The sequence below is a fragment of the Rhineura floridana genome, chromosome 18, assembly GCF_030035675.1.
Source record: "Rhineura floridana isolate rRhiFlo1 chromosome 18, rRhiFlo1.hap2, whole genome shotgun sequence".
Lineage (NCBI taxonomy): Eukaryota > Metazoa > Chordata > Lepidosauria > Squamata > Rhineuridae > Rhineura > Rhineura floridana.
In genome coordinates, this window is record NC_084497.1 from 317149 (window position 1) to 342748 (window position 25600).

The 25600-nt window shown below is 47.3% G+C and overlaps 3 protein-coding genes across 3 annotated transcripts in view; 2 read left to right on the plus strand and 1 right to left on the minus strand.

Annotated features, from left to right (window-relative positions):
* The first annotated feature begins 47 nt into the window (after positions 1-47).
* MYDGF (myeloid derived growth factor) lies at positions 48-13250 on the plus strand. The gene is made up of 6 exons (XM_061601954.1): positions 48-242; positions 2138-2188; positions 3057-3118; positions 3704-3785; positions 4793-4865; positions 12628-13250. The coding sequence occupies exons 1-6, from the start codon at positions 63-65 to the stop codon at positions 12705-12707; spliced, it is 528 nt and encodes a 175-aa protein (XP_061457938.1). The 5' UTR covers positions 48-62; the 3' UTR covers positions 12708-13250.
* Positions 13251-14396: 1146 nt separating this feature from the next.
* Positions 14397-22657, minus strand: TNFAIP8L1 (TNF alpha induced protein 8 like 1). The gene is made up of 2 exons (XM_061601184.1): positions 22310-22657; positions 14397-16674 (listed from the first exon to the last, which is right to left on the minus strand). The coding sequence occupies exon 2, from the start codon at positions 16667-16669 to the stop codon at positions 16109-16111; it is 561 nt and encodes a 186-aa protein (XP_061457168.1). The 5' UTR covers positions 16670-16674; positions 22310-22657; the 3' UTR covers positions 14397-16108.
* The window catches only part of SEMA6B (semaphorin 6B), a 209976-nt gene continuing 202829 nt past the window's right edge, over positions 18454-25600 (plus strand). Inside the window, exon 1 of the mRNA XM_061601183.1 lies at positions 18454-18501. The gene's annotated coding sequence lies outside the window, so the exon portion shown is untranslated. The remainder of the gene's footprint in view (positions 18502-25600) is intronic.

A 25600-nucleotide genomic window follows, 5' to 3' on the forward strand; every position in this document is an offset into this window, starting at 1 on the left:
TTGGCCATTCCGGCTTACCGTAGCCTGGCCACCATCTTTTTCTTTCCTCCTTCCCTCCCAAGATGGCGGCGCCCAGGTTGGTCAGACTCCGGCGGTTTCGGGACGGTTTCGTGGCGGCTGTCGCCGCCGTCGTCTTCTTTTTTCCTTTCCTTCCTTCGGAGGTCAGGGCGGGAGGAGCCCCCAGCACGACCGACTTCGACGTGAGGCCCGGCGGGATGGTCCACTCCTTCTCGAGGACCCTGGTGAGAGCGGGTGGGATAGGTGGCGCCCGCTGATTGGCTGAGCCGCGCCTGACCGAACGTTGAGACCTGCGTCCTGATTGGCCTAAACTGGCCCTTGGAAACGCGAAAGCTTCGGCGTGTCCTTGCTCGGCCGCCGTAGCATGTAACGTTAGCTATCGCCAGTAAGAGGCGTGTGTGCGCATGTGCCAATAGCAACATCCTTATTTTGATGGATTCATTTTAGGTTTTTTGCTTCTTTTTTTAAAATAAGTCTCTTTTTAATTTGACTATATTTGCTTCATTTTGTCACATTTGTTTTCCTCTCTTGCATTTTTCTGCCGTTGTTTTTATATGTGTGTAGTTTTTTATTTTGCAGTTATTGCATTTTATAGTTATGAGTATTTATTTTTAATTGTGTAATAATAATAACTTATTATTATTATTACATGTATATCCCACCTTTTCTCCAAGGTCAAGGTGGCATACAACCATGGTTCTCCCCCTTCCAATTTTATCCTTGCAACAGCCCTGTGAGGTAGGTTAGGTTGAAAGGCACATGGGGAGCTTCGTGGCCGAGTGGGGATTCAAACCATGGTCTCTCTCTGGGCCTGGTCTAGCATTCTGACCACCACACCACCACTGGCTCTCATTTATTAGATTTATTTGTTGCCCGAAGGTCTCCAAGCGATTTACTTCATTACTTCCTTATTAAATTTATGTCACACCCTTCCTCCTAGAAGGAGTCCAGGGCATCAAACAAAAACACTAAAAACACTCTAAAACATCTTAAAAACAAAGGACTTTAAAACAAATTGAAATAAATCATCTTTAAAAATGTATTAACATAAAGCATTTTTTAAAAAAAACTTTGAAAACATCTAAAGTAATTCCAGCACAGATGCAGGCTGGGATAACTTAAAAGCCTTGTTAAAAGAGGAGGGTCTTCAGTAGGCTTACAATTGCAAGACTTACAATATTGTTAATAATAAAAGTAAATATATAATTTAATAAAACAAAATAATAGAACACGTCATGTGGTTTTCATTGTGTGCTTGTTACTGGCTTACCTTTTGAATTTTATTTATTTCATTTCCTTTGTCTTTTCACATTTTTTATCCTGTTTTTAAAATTTGTGCTACGTATTTGTTAAATTAATTTAGGCATGTATTTACATTTGTCTTTATTTTATTTTCCGTATTCAATGTATTATCATACTTTTTAATTCATATTTCTTTCATTTTGATATTTATATTTTATTTTTATATATTGTATGCGTGGCATTCAGTGCTACTCAGAGTAGACCCATTGAAGTTAATAGACATGACTAACTTAGGTCTGTTAATTTCAGTGGGTGTAGTCTTGAGTGGGCTTAGTTGAAGGGACGTAGTCCCTATATCCAGGACTTACAACACATAGTTATGTTCCTCAGACGGCTGTTTGTAAGAAACGAAAGTACAATCTAAAATTTATTATGCTATGAAGGGTTGCATCTGATGCTAATCCTGCTCAAGAGCAGACTCACTGAAATTAATGAGCGTGGCTATCTTTAGTAGGGCCAGCATTGGAATCAACCCAATATAATGTGTAAACTAACGCTGCACATTAAAACAACCAGACGAAACAGCAACCGCCGTTTTAAATAGATGGTAAAATCAATCTGCTCTGAAGTTAAAGAAAGCTGGCCTTATTTGTTCTTAAAAGTCTGGGCAAACGCAAACATTTTTTCCTTTCTGGCACTGAAACACTATTAAGTAAGTGGAAAGGCAGACATGTGGGGGGCAGACTGAGGCTGGAGGGGGCAGTGCCCCATTTGACCAAATAGACTAATCTGCACTGTCAGGAACTAAGACTCTTTCATACGAGAAAAAAAACTCACTCTTTTAAAGTCCTCATTTCTGTCTTTTTCTTTCCTTCAGGGAGACTACACCTGCACGTTTACCTATGCTGCTCAGGGTGGGACCAACGAAGTGAGTTCCTTTAAAGCTTGGGTTGGTTTTGCATAGAGCTCTGTCCCTCATCCTCCAAGCTACTGCTGCCCTGAATTCCAGAACTGGAGCGACACTCTTAATTCTGCTAGATGGGATGCTTAACATTTGTCGCAGCTGCCACCTGTTGAATGTTGACAAGCAGTGTTTTGTTGGCTTTTTTTGTGAGGGAAGGATCACAGGTTGGCTGGCTGAGTGGCTGGAGGGGGAAAAAAGCTTTTTTTCTATAATAATTTGAGCACATTGTGTGTTTGGAGCTTGCTTTTGAAAGAAAGCTGTGGCTGATTATTCAGATCGGATTCTGCCTGGTGCACACCCAGCTCATTTTCGAAGCATGCCTTCTGTGGGATTTTGCTGTTGGCTAAGGCAATCCCTGGCTGCGTCTAAGAAACCGAGAACAGAGCTGGCAGTTTCAAGGTCGCTCCTTGCAAGGAGGGGACACGGAGCGCCTAACAGGTCCCTCTGCGGAGTGGATTCAGGGAAGCAGAGCTGCAACCACTACGTCTTACTTTTGGATTGCTTGGAGTGGTCTTTTATTCATTACATTTATATCCCACCTTTCCAGCAAGGAGCTCAAGGTGGCGTACAAACATGGTTCTTCTCCTCCCGATTTTATCCTCATAACAACCCTGTGATGTAGGTTAGGCTGAGAGACAGTGACTGCCCCCCAATTGTACCCAGGGGACTTCATGGCTGAGCAGGGATTTGAACCCTCATCCCCAGTCAAACACTCTAACCGCTACACTACATTGGGCTTTTATCTGATGGGCAAGTGTTCGACGTGTGTGTGTGCAAGAGAGAGAGAGAGAGAATGTACTGAGATTGATTATTAACCGTGTTCTCTTCCCAGCAATGGCAGATGAGCATCGGGGTCAGCGACGATAACTTGCTGTTTTCTTGTTCGGTCTGGAGGTGAGTACACTTTGCTGCTTATTTACATGTAAGTAGACTTACAGGGTAGTCTTTCTAGGATATTTTAACAAACTGTCACTTGTGCAACATCCCCGAATTTCAGCCAGCTGCCACTTGCTATTTTCCTTCTGAAAGCAAAAGAATCACCTGGTGCATCAAATGTCCCAGAAATGAGTTGGGGTGTATTTGCTACCCCAGCCAATGTGAGCGGATTGAGGTCGCAGAAACGCCCCATCGTTTTTCCCATAGTACCAAGAGCACTGGAGTCAAATGCATGGAAGCTTTTTACCTCCTTTGAATAAGTGTTTTCTGGCTCTGGGTGTTTGGGTATTGTCAAGCACGCTTCTGGCACTACAGACAGAAATGTTATTTGGTGGCAAGGTCTCAGCCCACCACACCCTGGAAATCTCATTGAAGTAGAAAATACACCCCCAAAACTGTTAGTGTGATTCCCCCCCTGGACATTGTAGGAAGAGTTAAGCGCTTCTGAGCCCTGCCCACCAGCTCTGGCCTTTTGGCGTGACACGATTGCTGCAGATAATCTGTTCCTTAATACTCTGACCGTCATTTTCCCTTTTCTTCAAGGCCCCAGGGGAAGTCTTATCTCTTCTTTACCCAGTTCAAAGCCGAAATCACAGGAGCAAAGATAGAATACGGCATGGCCTATGTAAGTCTTTTCAGATTCTTTGCGATGCTTGGGTGAGATGAGGGTCTGGTTGTGTGCAGGGATGCAAAAAATACACTTTTCAGTGGCTCCAGTTGCATTGGCCTGTTTCAAGGCCTGTCTCGACACTCATAGACTACTGTAAGGTACTCGGGGCTGCCTTTTGAAGACTGTGAAAGTTCAGAATGTAGTTCTGAGGCTGCCCACTGGATCCGAGTGTAGAATCATATCGCACTGATCTTTGCACCAACTCTGCCAGCTTCCTGTCTGTTTCCAGTCCCCATTTCAAAAAGATTTTATCCGTAGAACCATACAAAGAACATAAATAAAATTCTGACTATAGCTTAGAGCATAAATAAAACCTGGCACCAGAGACTAGCAAGCGCAGCAAAAAATGGCAGGGATTTGCCTGCTTGTGATTCTCAGCAACTGGCTGTGGAGGGAGAGCATAGCCGTCGTGGCTAGTAGCCGTTGTGACTAGTAGCCGTTGATGGCGTTACCCTCCGTGAAATTGTCCAATCTTCTTCTGAAGCCATTCAAGTTGGTGGCCACCACTGCCTCTTGTGGGATTTATGGCTGTCTCAGATTTAGAAGTTCCACTCTTCTGTGCAGGTCTCCTTAGGGGAAGGGGCCGTACCTCAGTGGCAGAGCATCCTCTATGCATGCAGAAAGTCTCCAGTTCAGTCCCTGGCAGCATATCCTGGTAGGGATAGGAGAGAACCCTTGTGTGCAACCCTGGAAAAGTGAACCACAAACCCCATCATCCCTGGGCATTGGCCGTGCTTGCTAGGGCTGATGGGAGTTTGAGTTCAGCAACTTCTGGAGGGCCAAAGGTTCTCCCACACCGGGTGTAGGCAATACTGAGCTAGATAGGCCCTTGCTTTGATTCAGCAGAAGGCGGCTTTCTGTGGTTGAATAGTTAGAACAGTAGGCGGAAGTGAAGCACTTAAATACCTCTGGCTGAGTGTCGGGTTTCCACCCTTGGCTGAATGCCTCCTGTTCTGTTGCAGTCCACGGCTGCGGTTGGAGGGCAGAGCGACATTCCCTTAAAGGAGGAGGAGTTCCAGGTGACCGAAACGGCAGGTGAGTGATGGGAGACCCTGATTGGATAAAGCAGACGGAGTCCAGAGAGAAAAGAAATCTGGGCAATACTTCCTTGAGTAAACTGAGCAGGGTATAACTTCAGGAGGATCAGACAGAAGGAAGCTACTCAACAGCTAACACATACAGGGGAAAGCTCCCTCAGACCTATTCAGCCGATCAGAGCACGAGTTACCTCAGCAAGGATCATCCCACTCTGACTGGTTGCTAGGCAACATCTCCTGGTCTCCCAAGTATGACACTCTGACCACGACATAGCACATTTCGGGGGGGGGATTCCATTGACATTTCCCCACCACCACCACAGGTTGCTTACTCCGGTTTATTTGTCTTTAGGGCCAGTATGGCTACTATGGCCAAGTGGTTCTGAGGTCTTGCTATAATTAAATTTATATCCTGCCCTTCCTCCAAACGAAGCCCAAGGCAGCAAACAACAAGCGATAAACCATTAAAAACCATCCTAAAAACAAAACATCTTTTAAGAAATCTTAAAAACAAAACACCTTTTAAACACCTTAACAAGCAATGGAGGAGGCCTTCAGGGACGTTATAGCTGTGTCCCACTCCAACGATGATAGCTCTCCTGCTATCATGGAGAACGATGGTCTCGGGGAAGGAGAGCATCCAGCTGAGGAAGAGGGAAACGATCCCTTAGAAGGGACCCATTCCTTGGGGGATGAGCAGCTATCCTCTCGTGCCGAGGATATATCTCCAGGGGGTGGAGGGATCCTTGTAGTGGGTGATTCGATCATTAGGAACATAGACAGTGGGGTGTGTGATGGGCGTGTAGACTGCAAGGTGTTTTGCCTGCCTGGTGCGAAGGTTGCGGATATCGCCCGTCGTTTAGATAGTTTGGTAGACAGTGCTGGGAAGGAGTCAGTGGTCGTGGTGCACGTTGGCACCAACGACATGGGGAAATGCAGCCGTGAGGTCCTGGAAGCAAAATTTAGGTTGCTAGGTAGGATGCTGAAAGCCAGGACCTCCAAGGTGGCTTTCTCTGAAATGCTACCGGTTCCACGCGCAGGACCAGCCAGACAGGCCCAGCTTCGCAGTCTCAATGCGTGGATGAGACGATGGTGTCGGGTGGAAGGGTTTGGATTTGTTAGGCACTGGGGAACATTTTGGGACAAGCCGGGCCTGTACAAAAGGGACGGGCTCCACTTGAACCAGAATGGAACCAGACTGCTGGCACTTAAAATTAAAAAGGTGGCAGAGCAGCTTTTAAACTGACTGAGGGGGGAAACCCGACAGGAGCTGAGAAAGGTCCGGTTCGGAATAAACCTCCCCCCTGGGATAAAAACCAAAGAAAAGATGAAATTTTAAAAGGGGTAGGCCTAGAAGTAGGCATTGTGAGAGCAGGGGCACAGGATATAAATTCAGAAGAGCAAAATTACCACAGGCCTAACCACAAGTGCCAAAGACACTTGAAGAGAGACACTGCTTACAAGTGCCTGTACGCTAATGCTAGGAGCCTGCGAACCAAGATGGGAGAACTGGAGTGCTTGGTCTTAGAGGAGAGCATTGATATAGTGAGCATAACGGAGACCTGGTGGAATGGAGAAAACCAGTGGGATACGGTTATCCCTGGATATAAACTATATCGGAAGGACAGGGAAGGACATATTGGTGGCGGAGTCGCTCTATACGTGAAAGAAGGCATTGAATCCAGCAAGCTCGAAACCCCAAAAGAGGCGGACTCCTCCACAGAATCGTTGTAGGTGGTGATACCGTGCCCCAGGAGGGACTTAATACTGGGAACGATCTATCGTCCCCCTGATCAAAATGCTCAGGGAGACCTTGAGATGAGATATGAAATTGAGGAAGCATCCAAACTAGGAAATGTGGTAGTAATGGGTGACTTCAACTACCCGGACATAGACTGGCCGCATATGTGTTCCAGTCATGACAAAGAAGCAAAGTTTCTAGATATTCTAAATGACTATTCCCTAGACCAGTTGGTCATGGAACCGACCAGAGGGACGGCAACCCTGGACTTAATCCTCAGTGGGGACCGGGACCTGGTGCGAGATGTAAGTGTTGTTGAACCGATTGGGAGCAGTGACCACAGTGCTATTAAATTAAACATACATGTAACTGGCCAATTGCCAAGAAAATCCAACACGGTCACATTTGACTTCAAAAGAGGAAACTTCACAAAAATGAGGGGATTGGTAAAAAGAAAGCTGAAAAACAAAGTCCAGAGGGTCACATCACTCGAAAATGCTTGGAAGTTGTTTAAAAACACTATATTAGAAGCTCAACTGGAGTGCATACCGCAGATCAGAAAAGGTACCGCCAGGGCCAAGAAGATGCCAGCATGGTTAACGAGCAAAGTCAAGGAAGCTCTTAGAGGCAAAAAGTCTTCCTTCAAAAAATGGAAGTCTTGTCCGAATGAAGAAAATAAAAAAGAACACAAACTCTGGCAAAAGAAATGCAAGAAGACAATAAGGGATGCTAAAAAAGAATTTGAGGAGCACATTGCTAAGAACATAAAAACCAACAACAAAAAATTCTATAAATACATTCAAAGCAGGAGACCATCTAGGGAGACGATTGGACCCTTGGATGATAAGGGAGTCAAAGGTGTACTAAAGAACGATAAGGAGATTGCAGAGAAGCTAAATGAATTCTTTGCATCTGTCTTCACAGTGGAAGATATAGGGCAGATCCCTGAACCTGAACTAACATTTGCAGGAAGGGATTCTGAGGAACTGAGACAAATAGTGGTAACGAGAGAGGAAGTTCTAGGCTTAATGGACAATATAAAAACTGACAAATCACCGGGCCCGGATGGCATCCACCCGAGAGTTCTCAAAGAACTCAAATGTGAAATTGCTGATCTGCTAACTAAAATATGTAACTTGTCCCTTGGGTCCTCCTCCGTGCCTGAGGACTGGAAAGTGGCAAATGTAACGCCAATCTTCAAAAAGGGATCCAGAGGGGATCCCGGAAATTACAGGCCAGTTAGCTTAACTTCTGTCCCTGGAAAACTGGTAGAAAGTATGATTAAAGCTAGATTAACTAAGCACATAGAAGAACAAGCCTTGCTGAAGCAGAGCCAGCATGGCTTCTGCAAGGGAAAGTCCTGTCTCAGTAACCTATTAGAATTCTTTGAGAGTGTCAACAAGCATATAGATAGAGGTGATCCAGTGGACATAGTGTACTTAGACTTTCAAAAAGCGTTTGACAAGGTACCTCACCAAAGGCTTCTGAGGAAGCTTAGCAGTCATGGAATAAGAGGAGAGGTCCTCTTGTGGATAAGGAATTGGTTAAGAAGCAGAAAGCAGAGAGTAGGAATAAACGGACAGTTCTCCCAATGGAGGGCTGTAGAAAGTGGAGTCCCTCAAGGATCGGTATTGGGACCTGTACTTTTCAACTTGTTCATTAATGACCTAGAATTAGGAGTGAGCAGTGAAGTGGCCAAGTTTGCTGATGACACTAAATTGTTCAGGGTTGTTAAAACAAAAAGGGATTGCGAAGAGCTCCAAAAAGACCTCTCCAAACTGAGTGAATGGGCGGAAAAATGGCAAATGCAATTCAATATAAACAAGTGTAAAATTATGCATATTGGAGCAAAAAATCTTAATTTCACATATACGCTCATGGGGTCTGAACTGGCGGTGACCGACCAGGAGAGAGACCTCGGGGTTGTAGTAGACAGCACGATGAAAATGTCGACCCAGTGTGCGGCAGCTGTGAAAAAGGCAAATTCCATGCTAGCGATAATTAGGAAAGGTATTGAAAATAAAACAGCCGATATCATAATGCCGTTGTATAAATCTATGGTGCAGCCGCATTTGGAATACTGTGTACAGTTCTGGTCGCCTCATCTCAAAAAGGATATTCTAGAGTTGGAAAAGGTTCAGAAGAGGGCAACCAGAATGATCAAGGGGATGGAGCGACTCCCTTACGAGGAAAGGTTGCAGCATTTGGGGCTTTTTAGTTTAGAGAAAAAGCAGGTCAGAGGAGACATGATAGAAGTGTATAAAATTATGCATGGCATTGAGAAAGTGGATAGAGAAAAGTTCTTCTCCCTCTCTCATAATACTAGAACTCGTGGACATTCAAAGAAGCTGAATGTTGGAAGATTCAGGACAGACAAAAGGAAGTACTTCTTTACTCAGCGCATAGTTAAACTATGGAATTTGCTCCTACAAGATGCAGTAATGGCCACCAGCTTGGATGGCTTTAAAAGAAGATTAGACCAATTCATGGAGGACAGGGCTATCAATGGCTACTAGCCGTGATGGCTGTGCTCTGCCACCCTAGTCAGAGGCAGCATGCTTCTGAAAACCAGTTGCCGGAAGCCTCAGGAGGGGAGAGTGTTCTTGCACTCGGGTCCTGCTTGCGGGCTTCCCCCAGGCACCTGGTTGGCCACTGTGAGAACAGGATGCTGGACTAGATGGGCCACTGGCCTGATCCAGCAGGCTCTTCTTATGTTCTTATGTTCTTAATTCCGGCACAGACGCAGACTGGGATAAGGTCTCTACTTAAAAGGCTTGTTGAAAGAGGAAGGTCTTCAGTAGCAGACTGGGATAAGGTCTCTACTTAAAAGGCTTGTTGAAAGAGGAAGGTCTTCAGCAGGTGCCAAAAAGATAACAGAGATGGCGCCTATTGGATATTTAAGAGGAAGGAATTGCAAAGGATCGGTGCTGCTATGCTAAAGGTGGGCTTGCTATGTTCTGTGGAACGGACCTCCTGATGAGATGCTACCTGCAAGAGACCCTCACCTGCAGAGCGCAGTGACCGACTGGGTCTATGAAGGGCGAGACGGTATTTCAGGTGTCCAAGCTGTATTGGTTTTTATACACCAAAACCAGCACCTTGAACTTGGCCCGGTCGCTTAATGGGCAGTCTTGGGTCTCTGCGCTCACATTCACTCTGTACGTTATTTACCGAGAGTCGTTGTTCTTTGCCAGACCTCCCCTTCGTGGGACTAGCTTTGTTGATTGTATGTACTGGAGGCTGGGCTCGAAGGGCAGTTTAGGGATCCTGCTCATGTACTGCCCGCCCCGCTGCACGGCAGACTCCCTGGCCGAGGTGCTGGAGGTGATCTCAGACGTGCGAATGTTGTCCCCGGAGCTGTTAGTCCTGGGTGATTTTAACATACACGCTGAGACCACTCTCACCGGAGCTCCTCGGGATTTCCTGGAAACCATGGCTTCCTGGGAACTGCGCCTTAGTAACACTGAGCCCACCCATGTAGCCGGTCATGCCCTCGACCTTGTATTTGTCCTGGGAATGGCGGGGAGTGTTCTGAAGTTGGGGGCTATTTCTTTTACCCTAGTGTCATGGTCAGATCACTATCTGGTAAAGATGGATCTCTCGATGCCGCACACCCTCCGCAGGGGAAAAGGTCCTATTAGAATGGTCCGCCCCAGGCGCCTGATGGATCCAGATGGTTTCTTGACGGTGCTTGGGGAATTGGAACCTGCTGAAGGTCGCCCGGTCGAAGCCCTGGTGATGGAGTGGAATGAGAGGATCGCCGGGGCGTTAGACCAAGTGGCTCCGAAACGTCCTCTCCCCCTGAACAGAACTCAAGTAGCACCATGGTACACACCACGGTTGCGTACTTTGAGACAGGAGGTGAGACGACTTGAGCGTCGGTGGCGGAAGTCTCACTCCGAAGATGCTCGGACACAGGTTAGAGCAGCAATAGCTGCCTACCAGGTGGCAGTGAGGGCGGCAAAGAGGGAATTCTTTGCTGCCTCCATTACATCAGCAGAGTGCTGTCCCAGGAGGTTGTTCCAGGTGGTCCGAAGCCTGGTCGGTCCAGTTGCTCAGGAGCCCTTGGAACAGTCCAAGGCCTCCTGTGACAATTTGGCAAAGCACTTTGCTGATAAAATCGAGGACCTGAGGAGCTCGATTCCGTGCGCCGTGGATACAGTGAGTGAGCTAGAGTTGACCAGTTGCAAACCGGTCAAATGGGATCGATTTCGGCCTCTTCCTTCTGAGGATGTGGACAAGGTGCTCTCATCTGTAAGGCCTACCACTTGTCTAAATGACCCTTGCCCATCGTGGCTCCTTATGAGCTGCATGGAGAGATTGGGTGAGGGGATCAAGGCAATGGTTAATGCATCCCTCCAACAGGGCGTTATGCCACTAGCCCTCAAGGAGGCTATTATTAAACCCATCCTAAAGAAGTCCTCCTTGGATCCCCAGATTCTAACCAACTTTCGCCCAATCTCGAATTTACCATTCTTGGGCAAGGTCATTGAGAGAGTGGTAGCAAATCAGTTGCAGACACACTTGGATGAAATGTATTATCTAGATCCATACCAATTGGGTTTCAGGACTGGACATGGAACTGAAACAGCCTTGGTCGCTCTGGTTGATGATATGAGGAGGGCATTGGATAGGGGAGAACTCACCTTCCTTGTCCTCCTGGATCTCTCAGCGGCTTTTGATACTGTAGATCACGGTATCCTGTTAGATCGCCTGGAGAGTATGGAATTGGGAGGCACAGTTTTACGGTGGTTCCACTCCTTTCTCTCTGATAGGCGCCAACAGGTAGCATTGGGTGATGAGGTTTCAGACCCTTGGCCTCTCAATTGCGGTGTGCCACAGGGTTCTATCCTCTCACCCATGCTATTTAACATCTATGTAAAGCCGCTGGGAGAGATCATCAGGAGATTTGGGCTGCAGTGTCACCAATATGCGGATGACACTCAGCTCTATCTCTCATTTAAATCTTCACTGGAGAGGGCTGTGGAGACCATGTCCAAGTGCCTGGAGTCCGTGAGTGGGTGGATGGGCAGGAACAGGCTGAAGCTGAACCCTGATAAGACCGAGGTACTACTTGTGGGAGACAAGGGAGGGTTAGGAGATGTTGACCTGGTGTTTGATGGAGTGAAGATGCCCCTACAGGACCAGGTCCGCAGCCTCGGGGTTGTTCTTGATTCCAGGCTGTCCATGGAGGCTCAGATTTCGGCTGTGAGCCGGGCAGCTTGGTATCAATTACACCTTATATGTAGGCTGCAACCTTACCTCCCTGTTCAACAGCTCTCACTCGTGGTGCATGCCCTGGTCACCTCTCGATTGGACTACTGTAATGCACTCTACGTGGGGTTACCCTTGAAAATGACCCGGAATTTACAACTTGTACAGAATGCAGCGGCGCGCTTACTTACCAACAGCCGCCGCCGAGACCACATTACGCCAGTATTATTTGATCTACACTGGCTGCCGGTTATTTTCCGGGCCCGATTCAAGGTGTTGGTATTAACCTTTAAAACCCTATACGGTTTCGGCCCAGCTTACCTGAAAGAGCGCCTCCACCGCCACCAATTATGCTGCCCAACTAGATCAGCCACTCAAGGCCTTCTCGCAATCCCGCCAACCAAAACAGCTAGGTTGGTGGGTACTAGGGAGAGAGCCTTTTCTGTGGTGGCCCCCACTCTCTGGAACTCCCTCCCATGTGACCTTCGACATGCCCCTTCCCTAGAGGTATTCCGCAAGGCCCTGAAGACGTGGCTTTTCCAACAGGCCTTTGAGGTCCTTGGGAAGGGTAAATCTTCATGATTTTACCATCTATCATATGCTGCTAATATAAATGCTTTTATATGTATTGACTGTCCAGTATTTTATCTACTGTTATTAACATGACTGCAATTGATATTGTTGTATTTTATCTCATTTTAATGTACGTCGCCTAGAGTGGCTATTTGTCAGATAGGCGACAGACAAATTAAATATTATTATTATTATATGTGTGTCTATCTTGTCTGTGTTCTTCTCATTCCAGTGTCTCACAGGGAAGGCAAATTTCGTTCGGAACTCTCCAAGCTGCTGATTGTCGCCAAGACGACCCACAACGAGCTGTGACTTCCCGCCGAACGGCGCTTTGTCTTTGCCGGGGACAGTATGGCAAATCTGCTAGTTGACGCTGCTCCTCTTACAGGGGCGAGGACCTCTCTCCTGTATACTGGGCTCCTTTTGAGTAGGGATTTGGAAACCCTTTGGAAAACCCACACAACTCCTTGGCGTCCCAAACCGGAGAGCACCTGCCGAGACGCTTTTGGTGGCATCCTTTGGCTGCCGTCTTGAATATGAAGTGATCGCCGGAAGCTTTGGAAGCCAATGTGGGATGCTCTCTGCCGTCCTAGTCACCGGCATCTTTGGTCTGATGTTTCAACACCCAACCTGGGGAGGGCCCCGCTGGATGTGTCTGAAAACAGCTCAGAAAGTAGTTTTATCTTTTTTTTTTAATCCAGAAACTTCCAGGACCAAAGAAATTGACTTGCCGTCGTCCCCACTTCCCTGCCAGGAAGCCGGCTTAATAACCACAGCGGAACCCCTGCCTTCTTTGTCTGTTCCTTGGGGGGGAAAAGGGGCAGTAGTCTCAATAAATCAAAATAGATGTCTTAATGGTTTGCCTGTCTCTCTCTCTCTGTGCTGTTTTTGCTTCTTTTGCGCGTTAAAAACAACCAAGGAAGGGGGCAAGTCTGGTCCATCTAGCCTTCCCCGTCGGCTGCCGCCAAATCCTTCTTTAGAGTGGCAATGTGAGCCTTTCTGCATGCACAGCCAGCGGGGTTTTTTATCCGGAGAAGTCCTGCTTGCAGCTGATGCCTGCAGAGGAATGAGACTGCTTGCTTAGCCTGTGCTGGGAGCTGGCACGCACAGCCAACCTGAGCAGGATTTAACCCCTCCTCTGTTGGCGAACAGTGCGTGTGTGAGGGGGGAGGGTGTTCGATATTGCTACGGCTGCGAGTGCCTGTTCCCTTCTGGCAATAGGTACATACAGCAAAGGCCGGGTTGAACCCGCCCTCCTGCCCATCAGCTGACGGCATGAAAGATGCCAGCTGACTGACAGGTGGGCGTGGTTTGGGGGGTGGAAGTGGCCTCACGGGCCAAATAGGCGGGCCAAGATCAGCCTGCAGGCCAGTGGCCCATCTAGTCCACCCTGCTGTCCTCACAGTGGTCAAAAGCGGGGAGGGAGGCTCGTTCCTTTTTGTGCCTCGATGCTGGGCTAGATTGATCAGGTGTGGCGAACCCTTGGCCCTCCCGATGTTGGGGTCCTACAGCTCCCCATCAGCCCTGAGTTGTAGCTCAGCGACACCTGGAGGGCCATAAATGAGCCAGACCTGAGAGAGAACCTTGAGGGCCTCTGTGACGCCCTTCCCTGGCTCTCCCTGTCAGGTTCCTACCTGCTCGTGGTTACTGCCTGTCACTAGGCACCACCAGGGACTCCACCAGTCCGGACTGTCCTTTTTTATGGTTTCTCTCCCCGCTCTAGCATAGACCTCACCAGATCCCCCTGCTAGGCAGCACCACCAGTCACGTCCTATAACCCAGAGACTCTGCCTGAGTCTCTCTATCAGGTTACCTCTGTGACTGCGTGCTCAAGCTGTCCCACTCCCTTTGTATCAATGCAGATACATATATTTCTGGTTTGCTCTGAATACTTGCAGTGTTATTCGTCCCTTCCCCGCTGCCACCATTTGTTACCCTTCAGCCTTGGTATTTACCTTACCCTCCCTTCTGGTCTGTGAAACCCCAGCCAAGGATCAGGCCTTTGGTAAACCAAAAGTATTTATTAAATAACAGAGATAACAAGATTACTTTATAAAGGCACATAAGCATATGGTTTCATCTATTCCTGAGGTACTGGTCTTAGTATTAATCCGAACTCCACCCTCTCCTCACATCCACCAACTCTCCACCCAATCTCCTCTCAAAAAACCCACCAAAACAACCGTCCACCCAGATTCCACTGTCATTCTTCCTTTTATACGCTCAGCCATTCTAAACACTCAGCCAATCATCCAGCATTCTACTGCCCATTCACTCCCCCCTCCTCTTTCATTCCACTTACCATGTATCTCCTATACAAACAGCACTTACCATATATACACTAATACATTAACATCACAGCCTCTTCTTGTGTTTAGCTCTGAGAAAAGGCGGCAGTCAGCAGAGCAAATTAGGGCTGTGCTTCCTGTTTAGTTTGACTGCGGCCAACATCCTCTTCCCAGTCAGATGCCTCTGGGAAATCGGTGAGAGGGAGGCAACCCTTCCTTGCTCTTTTCCCTCCTGGCCGTTGCTATTTAGAGCACTTGAATCCCAGTGGCTGGAAACCGTGGGAGGGGAGAGCGCTCTTGCTGATGGGTTGGACTGGCTGACCTCCAAGGTCCCCTTTAGACTCGACAATTCCTTTCTTTTGCTTATTTACTTTATTTTATATGCCAGTTTTCAGGCAGACCTTACAAAGTAGCCTGCATAAAAGTTGTTAACAGTGAGTGTTGATAGCATTTGTTGTACGATAAAACAGAAAAAAAGACAATTTTGTTGTACCACTGAAAGTGTAAACTAGGTGTGGGGCTCCTTTAGGCCTGCCAAATGTTGCTGGGCTCCAACTCTGGAGGGCCAAAGGTGCCCCACACCTCTATTTTAAAGACTCGGGCAGTGGGTGATGGAAGGGAAGAGACTCTCCTTCAGGACCCCTGGAACAGCCTCCTCCAAATTGTACCCTTCCTGATGCTGATGGACTCTCAACTCTCATTGACCCTGACTGTTGAGCCTGCTGGCTGAGGCATTGGGAGTCTGGAAGGCCAAATCTTCCCCAGCCTTGGTCTTCTGATGGGGGACTTTTGGTGGTTCCCCATTCCCCCTGAGGTTCAGTTTGGCTCCCCCAGGGACCAAACCTTCAGGATGGCTGGCCTGGCCCTCTGGAACTCCCTGCAAGGTTTATAAAGAAGAGATTTTTGGGGTGTGTGTGTGTGTGTATAACTTCTTAGCTGCAATAGCTCAAAGGAATCTCTGTTCAGAGGCATTTGTATATCTGAATGCCAAATGCTAGGGACACTGCCAGGAGGGCTTCCCAAAAGCATCTGCCTGTCCCCTGTTGGGATCGCAGTGCTAGGCTCAGCAGGCCTTTGGTCTCCTGTTCCTGGAGAACATTGGATTCAGACAGGCAGATGCTTAGTTGGTTTCCTCTCCGCGCTGGAGACAGCCGTGTTCCATCTGGTGGTAATGGGAGGTCTTTGCAGACCCATTTAATTACACAGGGCCAGGAAGGGGTTGGGGGTGAGTCCTCAACTGCTGCTGTTCAAACCAGGAATATCCATAATTTCTTAAGCATTGCCAAACCAACCAGACATAAAAAAGGACTGCAAGATATTTCACGCCATACAAAGATGGCAAAGTCCACCCAAGTCAACGACCGGCTCTCGGTGTTCCCACGTTAATTAACACCGGAAGCCTGCCGAAGCTAACGGGTGTAGCTTTCAGATGTTCCCTTCGTCCAGCATTTGGTTGAGCCCTTCGCAGATCCTCCGCAGGTGCGTGCGGTAAGGCTCGGACGTTCCGTACAGCGCTGAGAGGAACTCGCAGTCCGCAAAGTGGTTGAAGACGTGGTTGATGCGGGCATGGGACTTGGCCGTCAGGTGGGTGTTGACCGCTTGGTGGAGCAGGTCACAGCACTCCCTGAGTGTGTTGGACAGGACCCGCCGGTCGAAGGTGAAGTCTATCTGGTAGAAGCTGACGGCAGTCATGGCCAAGGTGTGGACCTTCTTCCGGAAGCGTTCCATCAGTGCCAGCTCGTCTGCAGAGAACTGTCTGTTGCGGTAGAGGACACCCAACTTCATGACGACTTTGATCAAGTTCTTGATGATCTTCTGTGCTTCCTTGCGGTTGCGAGTGTACTCTTTGGTGACTCGGTAGAGCTCGTCCAGGATCTCACTGCTGGTGTCGTCAATGAAGATGCTTGCCATGTTCTTGGACGCCATCTTGCTCAGAAGCTTCTTCTGAGCTTGGAGAGCGAGGCTCTTGGTGCTGAAAGTGTCCATCTTGCCTGGAAAAAGTCAAGAGCAGAGATTTATTACCACTTTCCTTTAAAAACGAAAAACACACCCCACAAGATAATTTTTTTAAATTGATTGTTACCGAAATCAAATGTCCTTGTTTGATTTTGAGTAGGGCTGTCATCACCCGATTGAAGACATTTTTAGTCTATTTTAGGTCTGTTAAAAATTAATATTAATTTTATTAATTTATTTCACGAAGCGATGGATCCATTCGTTGAATAAATCTGCACAAGTTTGCACAGGAACAAAAGCACTGTTCCGAAGAAAGAGGCTTTTAATTATCATTATTCGTTTATAAATATATTTGTATACTGCTATGTCGTTAAAAACATCCAAGTGGTTTAGAGTAAGTGGAAAACAACCACAACCAGATAGTAAAAACAGGAAAAATACGATAAAAAGAAAGCTCTGCTTTTAGACGATGCATGTCTTGGAAGAGGCATTGCCTGCTGTGTGAGAAGAGAGCAACGCCTCTTCAAAAATGGTGTAATTATAATTATTATTACAGCAACTACTAACATCCACTTAAATGGGTCTACACAGGTATATGGCAAATGAGCCAGCCTAGAAAAGAGGAAGGAATAGAATTATGGGAGCACTTGTGATCCCACCCCCCTGATTTCCAGAAAAAGGTTATTTTCGCACTCATCCTGGGGGCTTATAAGAACCTCCAAACATTTAATTTACATCCAGTCTTTCCTCCAAGGAGCTCAAGGCGGTGTGTGTGGTTCCCCCTGCTATTTTATCCTCACAACAACCCTGTGAGGTAGGCTGTATTGAGTCGGTTAGGGAAAGAGCCATAGCGCAGCGGGTAAAGGATCAGCACTGTGCACAGAAGCTCCCAGGTTCAATCCCCCAGCATCTCCGGGTACTTGCCTGAAACGCAGAGAGCCGCTGCCAATCAGTGTAGGTAATACTGAGCTTAATGGATCTGTGGCCTGATTTAGCATGCGGCGGCCTCCTATCATCTAAACTGTTTTACCTCTACATCAGATAATGATCTGGTTTTCAAGCAGACTCGTGCCCCCCCCCATGGTCCAGAAATTAACTGGTGTCTGTTAAAAACCACAAGCTCATCCCTCCTCCCGCGCCTCTGTAATTTGTCACTGCTGTTGAGAAAAGCTGCTTTCTTCACAAGGACGAACATCTTGCCTGCTAGGCTATGGAGTCAACAAGGCAGTATGTTTCCGTCCTGGCTGGTTTCTGAATCCAGCTGTGTCCTCCTGAATTGTTTTTTTAAAAATAATTGAAAACAAAGGCCAAAAAAAGGAGAGAAGTTATCAAAATGTCCATCAATACAGTTAGGCGACCACGGGGCAACTGAGCAAATGTCTAGTGCTGAAGCGACAGAGCGAGATAAGGAGGTTAACTGAAAAAAAATAACGCTTCCCCTGACTGCGGCGTAGCAAGATGGAACAGGTGATTGACACCCAGGGGCAAGACTCATGCGTGCAAGGTTTGCAACGGGTTGTGGCTTAACGTGGGCTGCCTCTGCTGTCCAAAAGATCTAGGGCAGTGGCTCCCAAACCTTTCACCCCACAGACCCCTTGAATGTCGCTGAAGGTTTTGGCGGGCCGCTTTTCGGCCTTTTCTGCTATTGTAATGTGCTGTGCTAGATGGTGCATGATTTTAATTGTGTTTCCCCAGACGTGACATGGACCGCCTCGATGAAGCTCACGGACCCCCTGATCTAGGGCATGGCTCTGCCTCCCCAAATCTTGCAGCGGCTCTGATAAATGGTGAGTTGGGATTGCCAGTGGGGTGCAGGGACAGAGGTCGAAGCGACAGCTCGGTGGGCGAGGAACGACCAGGAGGTAAGTTTTCAAAAGAGAGGTGTTGCATAGTTAAGCTATGGAATTTGCTCCTGCGGGATGTAACTGTGTTCCTCAATGTGGATCGTTTTAAAAAGTGTGCTAGACAAATTCATGGAGGATAAGGCTATCTGTGGCTACCAGGCGTGTAGTCGTCCAGGGTCTCGGGGTATGTGTCTTAGACCCTTTCCTTTTTTTGGGAGCAGGGTCCCAGCAGGGTCCCTGTGTCTCCAGCAACATACAAGCCAATCAGCATGAAAGGGGAGCATGTTTGCTACTGAGAAGAGTCATCTAACATGCTTCCTTGTCCTTTCCTGCCAATCAGAGGGAAAGGAGGTGAGTCAGCTACTGAGAAGACTCTTTTCAGTAGCTAACACTCTCTTCTTTCATGCTAAATGGCTCCTAGGGATGTCTGTTGTTGTAGGGCATTAACAAGCATCTTATTTTCAACCCAGCAATGGGGAGGGGGCGTGGCTGTGACTAACATGAAGAGACCCTGCTCTTCTGAACTTGCCATTACACTACTGGTGGCTACTAGCCATGATGGCTGTGTTCTGCCTTCACAACTAGAGGCAGGATGTTTCCAAATCCCAGTTGCTAGAAACCGCAGGAGGGGAGAGTTGCTCTTGCGCTCAGGTCCTGCTTGCGGGCCTTTTCCCACTGGGGGCATCTGGACAGCAACAAACCTGCCTCACCTCTTGCAAGGCATTCTTAGTTCATGCCTCCTCACCCCCTACCCCTCAACCAAAGGAGGTGTGGAGGGTGGTGACAAGGGACAGGGCCTCTTCAGCCTTGGCCCCCTGCTTAAGGAATACTCTTCCCAGTGAGGCCTGCCTGGCGCCATCATTGACACCCTCATGAAAAATGTTCTGCCGATTGTTGCTTTTTGCTGCTGCAGTTTTGCTTTTCTTTTTTTTGGCTGGGTCCGTTTATGGGTCGTTGCAGTCCTGTTGTTGTAACGTATTCTTTCGGTTTTGTACGTCTCTTGTTTCTGGCAAGTCCTTTCGAGACTGTTTTGTAACCAGTAGAGACGGAGGATGAATTTGGTTCAGTTCGGCATTTAAAGCCGAATCTATCAAATCCTCACTACTGAAAAACCTGTGAAAGAGGCCCTTAATCCAAATTTTGCCGTGCAGTCCTCCAGCCAGTGTTAACAAAAGTGCATCCTTTACAGAAAAGCGTGGCTTAAAAAATGAATAATTGGTGAAAATAACGTACAGAAATGCATTCTGTTTGGAGAAATGGCTTGCAAAAAAAAATGTGGGCCTTAGTCAGAAATGTGTGTGTTAGGAGAAATTTGCACTAAAATTCTGAAGAATTTTCATGAGGATTTTTAAAGAAATCTGCTTATAGCTGCAGAAATCAAGATTAGAGACTTGACTAAGGGAGAGAGCCCAAACGGGCAGATATTTCCATCCCTTGTGGCGAGCGACTAATAAGTCAGCTCACTAACAACAACGACTTCCTTTTCAAAGCTGCAACTGTAGTAGCGATGATCTCGGGCTCCGTTACTGCAGCAATTGTCGGCTGTTGGTCCTGGCAACCAGAGACCCTGCTGTCCGCATGCAGCGCCCTTCCCGACAGGATAAATTTTTCATACAGCTGTACAAAAAAAGGATCTGAATAATTTACGGGTCAGCTTGCGGGAGAGAGAGGGAGGGAGATGAACGCAGGCAGAGCAGCATTCTCCTGGACAGAAGCTGGACACAGCAAAATAAAGAAAGGCGCCAAGGTGCTAACTACCCCCCATCTATAGCGTTGCCAAGCCGAGGTGTATTATTACATTTATTTACTATATTGCTCCATTTCTATCCTGGGAAATAAAGTCATTCTGAGTGCGGGTAAACATGTGGCCGCTATAGAGCCGCGAGGCTAATGCTCTCACACAGTGTCTAACGAGCAAGGAGGAGGAAGGAAGGAAAGCCTGAGAAAAACCATCTGCATGTCAACAAGTTGTTTGCTAAAGAAGGAATCAGCAACAGAAGAATGTGTCTTTCTTTAATTTGTATTCCACCTTTCCTCCAAGGAACTCAATGTGGCATACAAATATGGTTCTTTCCCCCTCCCCAATTTGATCCTCACAACAACCCTGTGAGGTAGGTTAGGCTGAGGGACAGTGACTGGCCCTCAAGGTGAATTACATGTCCAAGTAGGGATTTGAACCCTGCTCTCCCAGGCCCTAGTCTGACACTGTAACCACGACACCACTTTGGCTTGTTCCGAGGCATTAGGGTTAATTCAGCTCAGGGCTTGGAACGAACTAGTTCGGTTTAAAGAAATTTGCTGAATTGGTTCAAAAATCTCCGCTTTCTTCTCGGACTGGTGGCTCTTTTGGCTGCCATCTGCCGGGATTGCTGTAGTTGCCTCCTGCATTAGAGACCCCTGCATTGAGCAGGGGGTTGGGCTAGATGACCTCTAAGCTCCCTTCCATTTCTAAGATTCTAAAGTGATGGCATGTATGAACCCCTCTGCAGGTTTGCTGCTAGCGAGGTTAATTTTCTGGAAAACTCTGCTCGGATTGCAAGCGCAGGGCCACATCCTAAGGAGGCGGGAGCAGCGTAAATATTGCCGCTAATGAGCCAATTAGTACGCCAAGTGAGGGCAATATTAGGCGCCATAACAGATTGGCCCATAAATCACGACAGCAAAGCACCATCCAACGGCCACCTTCTTGAGTCTGGCCGTTGTGTTTCTTTTGCAAGCCAGTTTGGCGCCTTGAGCTGAGTCAAAATCCGACCCCCAAATCCTCGCACCAAGGACCTCCTCTCCTTGACAAATCTGAGCAGAGAATAAAGTACGCCTGTTGAGAAAATTAAACGTGAATCCTGGAGGCACGAAAGCGCAACATTTTTTGCCGCAACTTGTAAGTCCTTTATTTGCAAAGAGAAAGCCAAGATATGGGAGAATGTCAAGCAGGTTTGTGCTTGCATTGAATTTTTTAAGAACTTTTTTTTTATCAGAGCGGTGAAAGCACACTGTATGTGCTCAGAGGCACAAATGACTACGCATCGGTTCAAAGGAATGGTGTGCTAAATCTGTACAGATCTTTTTGATATATAAAACAGTTGTTTGTCTTGGAGGACAAAACCTGACTTGCCTTTTAGTTTAGAAGCCCCGCTGTTTAATACCAGAAGCAGGGTGCTATAATCAGGGATGAAAGGCAGTCTGCACATGGCTTTGGTTAGTCAGGAGTGGAAGGCACTCTGCCTGTTCTCAGAGGCTACTACTTCACAAGCTTGGCCCCGACATTGAAAAGGGTCGTATGGCTTTGGCCTGTGGCTGCTTCAAGGTACTTTGCACATCCTCAGATGTGCCCTTCATTGTTCTTCCACTGTCTTACAACTCTCCTTCACTAGAGTTTTTTAAGCAGAGGTATGAGGCAGACTTGCTGCCTTGTCATGAGGTTGGACTAGATGACCTCTAAGACCCTCTCCTGCTTTGCAACTCCAACGTGACAACGTGTCCACCCTTTTTCTTCGAAGTGAAACCCCATATTTTGTTACGACCCGCTTGATTAAAAACATGCCCGGGCTGCTTGGGCCGGGGGGGGGGGGCGGCAAGCTAAACTTGCTTCAAGGGCCTGGAATCTCAAGAGAATCATTTTTCATTTTTTTTAAAAAAGCAAAACAGCATCATATGTTTGCAGAGAGATGACAGCAGCCTCAGCAAAAAACACCGGACATGCACATTTTTTCTGGCTTACATCCTCTGGCTTTGGCGCTTAGACAAGGAGGAAGCCGTTGCAGCAGAGACAGTAAAAGCCTGACCTCCGGGCGCATTCCCTTACATGCGAAACCAGACAGCCTCTTACCTGAAATCCTTTTGCACCAGCCGGTGGCTCACCTGGGCCTTCCGACAGGTCACCAGCAAAGACCCCCTTTTGCAAATTTGCCTCTTCTTCACCACCGGCCCCTCAAAGAACAACAAAATCTGCTTGCGGAAAACGTCGATCCTTTGGCAGATTTCGAAATATATCTATAGCTATAAGATACAGAGAGCTTATTCTTCATTAAAAATAATAATAACGGAGAAAGATATTTTTTTCCCCTTCAAGGCCAAGGGTGGTTTCTGGGGCGGCTCTGCTTGCCCTCTCCATCCGGCTGGCTGCCTGCTGAAAAGCACACACGGCCTCCAGAGTCCAAGGTTGAAACTTAATGCTTTTTTGCAACACACACACAAGTTTCAAATGCAGCGAGGCGGGGTGGAGGAAGGGGGGAGAAGAGGAGGGCGACAGGTTAGACAGCCAACCGTAGCACAGGGCTACCTATGAAGTAGCCAATGGGGAAAACCAGGCTCAAGGGGAGGGCCCTGAGCTGAGATTTGGTTGGGGAGGGAGGCAGCTCATTCCTTTCACCAGCCCCTCTGAAAAGCAAGGTGCTCAAAAGCAGACTTCCCTTCGCCACCCACACTCCTCAAGTCAAACAGCCAGGAAGCTTTCCCAGGCTACCTGGGCCAGCCCCCCATTTTCTGTGGGATATCGGCTTTCTTTGCCTCCAGACTGTCCGCAGTTTTGCCAGACGGATTCAAGTACATTCCTGAATTTTGGGGGGCCTCTCCAGGCTGGCGTTTTCTCAAGGATGTATCCTGCGTCGACCCTGACTTCGGTTCTCCACACTTCTGCAGCAATCTGTGATTAAAAGAAAGAAAAAAAATCCTCATTAAATGTTTTCATTTTGGTGCGAATTACACACGTCTTTGTGTGTCATTTTGACTCATGTACACCTGTTTGCAAGCTGTTTCTCCTAACAGAAAGCACAGTTGTATGTCTTGTTGTTGTTATGGGCCTTCAAGTCGATTACGACTTATGGTGACTCTATGAATGAGTGACCTCCAAGAGCATCTGTCATGAACCACCCTGTTCAGACGTTGCAAGTTCAGGTCTGTGGCTTCCTTGATGGAGTCAATCCATCGCTTGTTTGGCCTTCCTCTTTTTCTACTCCCTTCTGTTTTTCCCAGCATTGTTGTCTTTTCTAGTGAATCATGTCTGCTCATTATGCGTCCAAAGTAGGATAACCTCAGTTTCATCATTTTAGCTTCTTGTGACAGTTCTGGTTTAACTTGTTCCAACACCCAATTATTTGTCTTTTTCGCAGTCCATGGTATGCGCAAAGCTCTCCTCCAACACCGCATTTCAAATGAGTGGATTGTTGTATGTTATTTTCACCAATATGTTCATTTTTGAAGGCACAAATGTGTTTGTTCTGATGCACGCTTCCCCCTAAATATATACATTTTGGGGAACATCCTTTGGTTTGAGAAGTGCATTGTAAGATCTGGACATGTGTGAATTTTGAAGGATGCCTGTGCTTGGGTTCTCATACTGTTTTGAACATACGTTGAATGTATTCTTTTGTATTGTAACATGGATAAGGAATGCAGAAAGAAGATAATTTCCCCATCATTTACAGCCTTTTCTGGAAGTAACTCCACAACCTTGGTACTAAACCGTTTAAAGGATGTGTCCGCTTATATCACTGAAAGAGTTTTAAGTTTATTATGATTTCAATGCAAATCAGGAAAAAAAAATTGTTATCCTCCTGAGAGAGGGAATTTTATAAAACTGTATTCTGCTCTTTTGTCATTTTCTATTGTTATGTGTTTTATATAACTTTGTTGGTCTGTGACCGTAATAAATAAATACTATACTGCTATATTGTTTTGGAAAGTCCAAATTCGAGAGATTTGGCTTTAAATGCAAACTGAATTGAATTTTTCCTCCAGCCCTAATTCTGCAACATGTTCTTGACACAATAATTGCACATTTGGGGCTGTGGATTTATTCTCCTTTATTTGTTCGTTCTGTGAGGCTTGTCTAAGGCTATACCACGTGATTGCTGCCTGGAAGGGCTCTAAGAGTGCAACGAAAGCGGACAAAAATAAACCAGAACGTTTGCGGTATAAAAAGTCATGGGATTTAAGCAGGAAGTTAGGGGAGATGGAGTGACTGCATATGAAGCAGAGTGATGGCCACGAAACTCTTGCAGGAGCAAATAGGATCAAAAGTGGGATGGTGTGTGACCGCCCCAGTGCCATCGTGCACGCAAATCACTGCGAACGCGCCATCAAAAGGCCTTGCAAAAGCAAACAAAAAGCATTTCCAAAAAGAATTGGAGTTTCCGAAAGTTTTGAGAAGTGTCAGTGGAAAGGAGCAGCAATGATGGGCAAGATCTGTTCGACATCCCACAAGCAAATTGGGATGAGCGCTCAATAAGTAGGTCGCCTGGGAGGGTCCGAAATCTTTCTCCCCAGGACTGTGGCGGATGGGCAGCCCTCTCCCTCTCTTTCAGCCGCCAAGTCGGCATCTGGATTTCCTGCCGGCATTGGAGCGCACCCTCCAGCCCCCGTGTGCTGAGCCAGAGAGGCTGAGGCCCAGCCTGACCCTTTTTGTCTCTCTCAGCCGGTCTCTCTTCCTCCTCTGCTCCATGACCCGCTTCCCCCTCGCTCAGCCGGCCAGCTTTGGGAGCCTGGCCTCGGTTTCCCTCTTAGCAGTCCCGCACCCTTTCCTCGCCCATGTCTCTGCAATAAGAACCGCCGTTTACTAGCGTTGCCCTGTGGTATGCTGGCAGCCTGCCTGGCCTCTTTCCACCTTCGGCATCCTATCCTCCCCTGGGTGTGTGTCTGTGCGTGGGGAGGGAAAGGTCACCATTGTTTCAGTTTTGTGGGTGGAACAGAAGAGGTTTTGAAATCTGCAGTTGCCACCCTCTGGAACCCATTGAGTGACCTGCGTCCAAAGGGGACCTCTGACCATCTGCAGAGTGCTCTTCAGAGCGTGTCCCAATGCCCCCCCCCAGGTGTCAGTCTTGGAATGGGGTTAAATTCAGTTCTCCACATTTCTGCAGCAATTCCTAATTTTTTTTTATTTATTAAAATCCTCATGGAAATAAGTGCGAATTTCTCCTAACAGACACAACTGTGTAGGCAGTTCTGACGAACCGACGCATTTTGGCAAGCCGTTTCTCTTCATGCCATATGCATTTTTGTGTGTTTTTTTCACTCCTTTCTTTCCCTGGTTTGTTTGGCACGATGCACTGCAAAATTCGGAGTGCAAATTTCAAAGGGATGGCTGTGCTTCAGGTTCTCAATTCTCATGTCGTTTCGGAAA

Bases quoted from the DNA above. Each gene is read 5' to 3' on its own strand.
- TNFAIP8L1 (XM_061601184.1), bottom strand. From the start codon at position 16,669: ATGGACACTTTCAGCACCAAGAGCCTCGCTCTCCAAGCTCAGAAGAAG.
- MYDGF (XM_061601954.1), top strand. From the start codon at position 63: ATGGCGGCGCCCAGGTTGGTCAGACTCCGGCGGTTTCGGGACGGTTTC. The intron at 2,189-3,056 runs GTGAGTTCCTTT...TTCTCTTCCCAG, and splicing joins CTCAGGGTGGGACCAACGAA to CAATGGCAGATGAGCATCGG. The intron at 3,119-3,703 runs GTGAGTACACTT...CTTTTCTTCAAG, and splicing joins TTTTCTTGTTCGGTCTGGAG to GCCCCAGGGGAAGTCTTATC.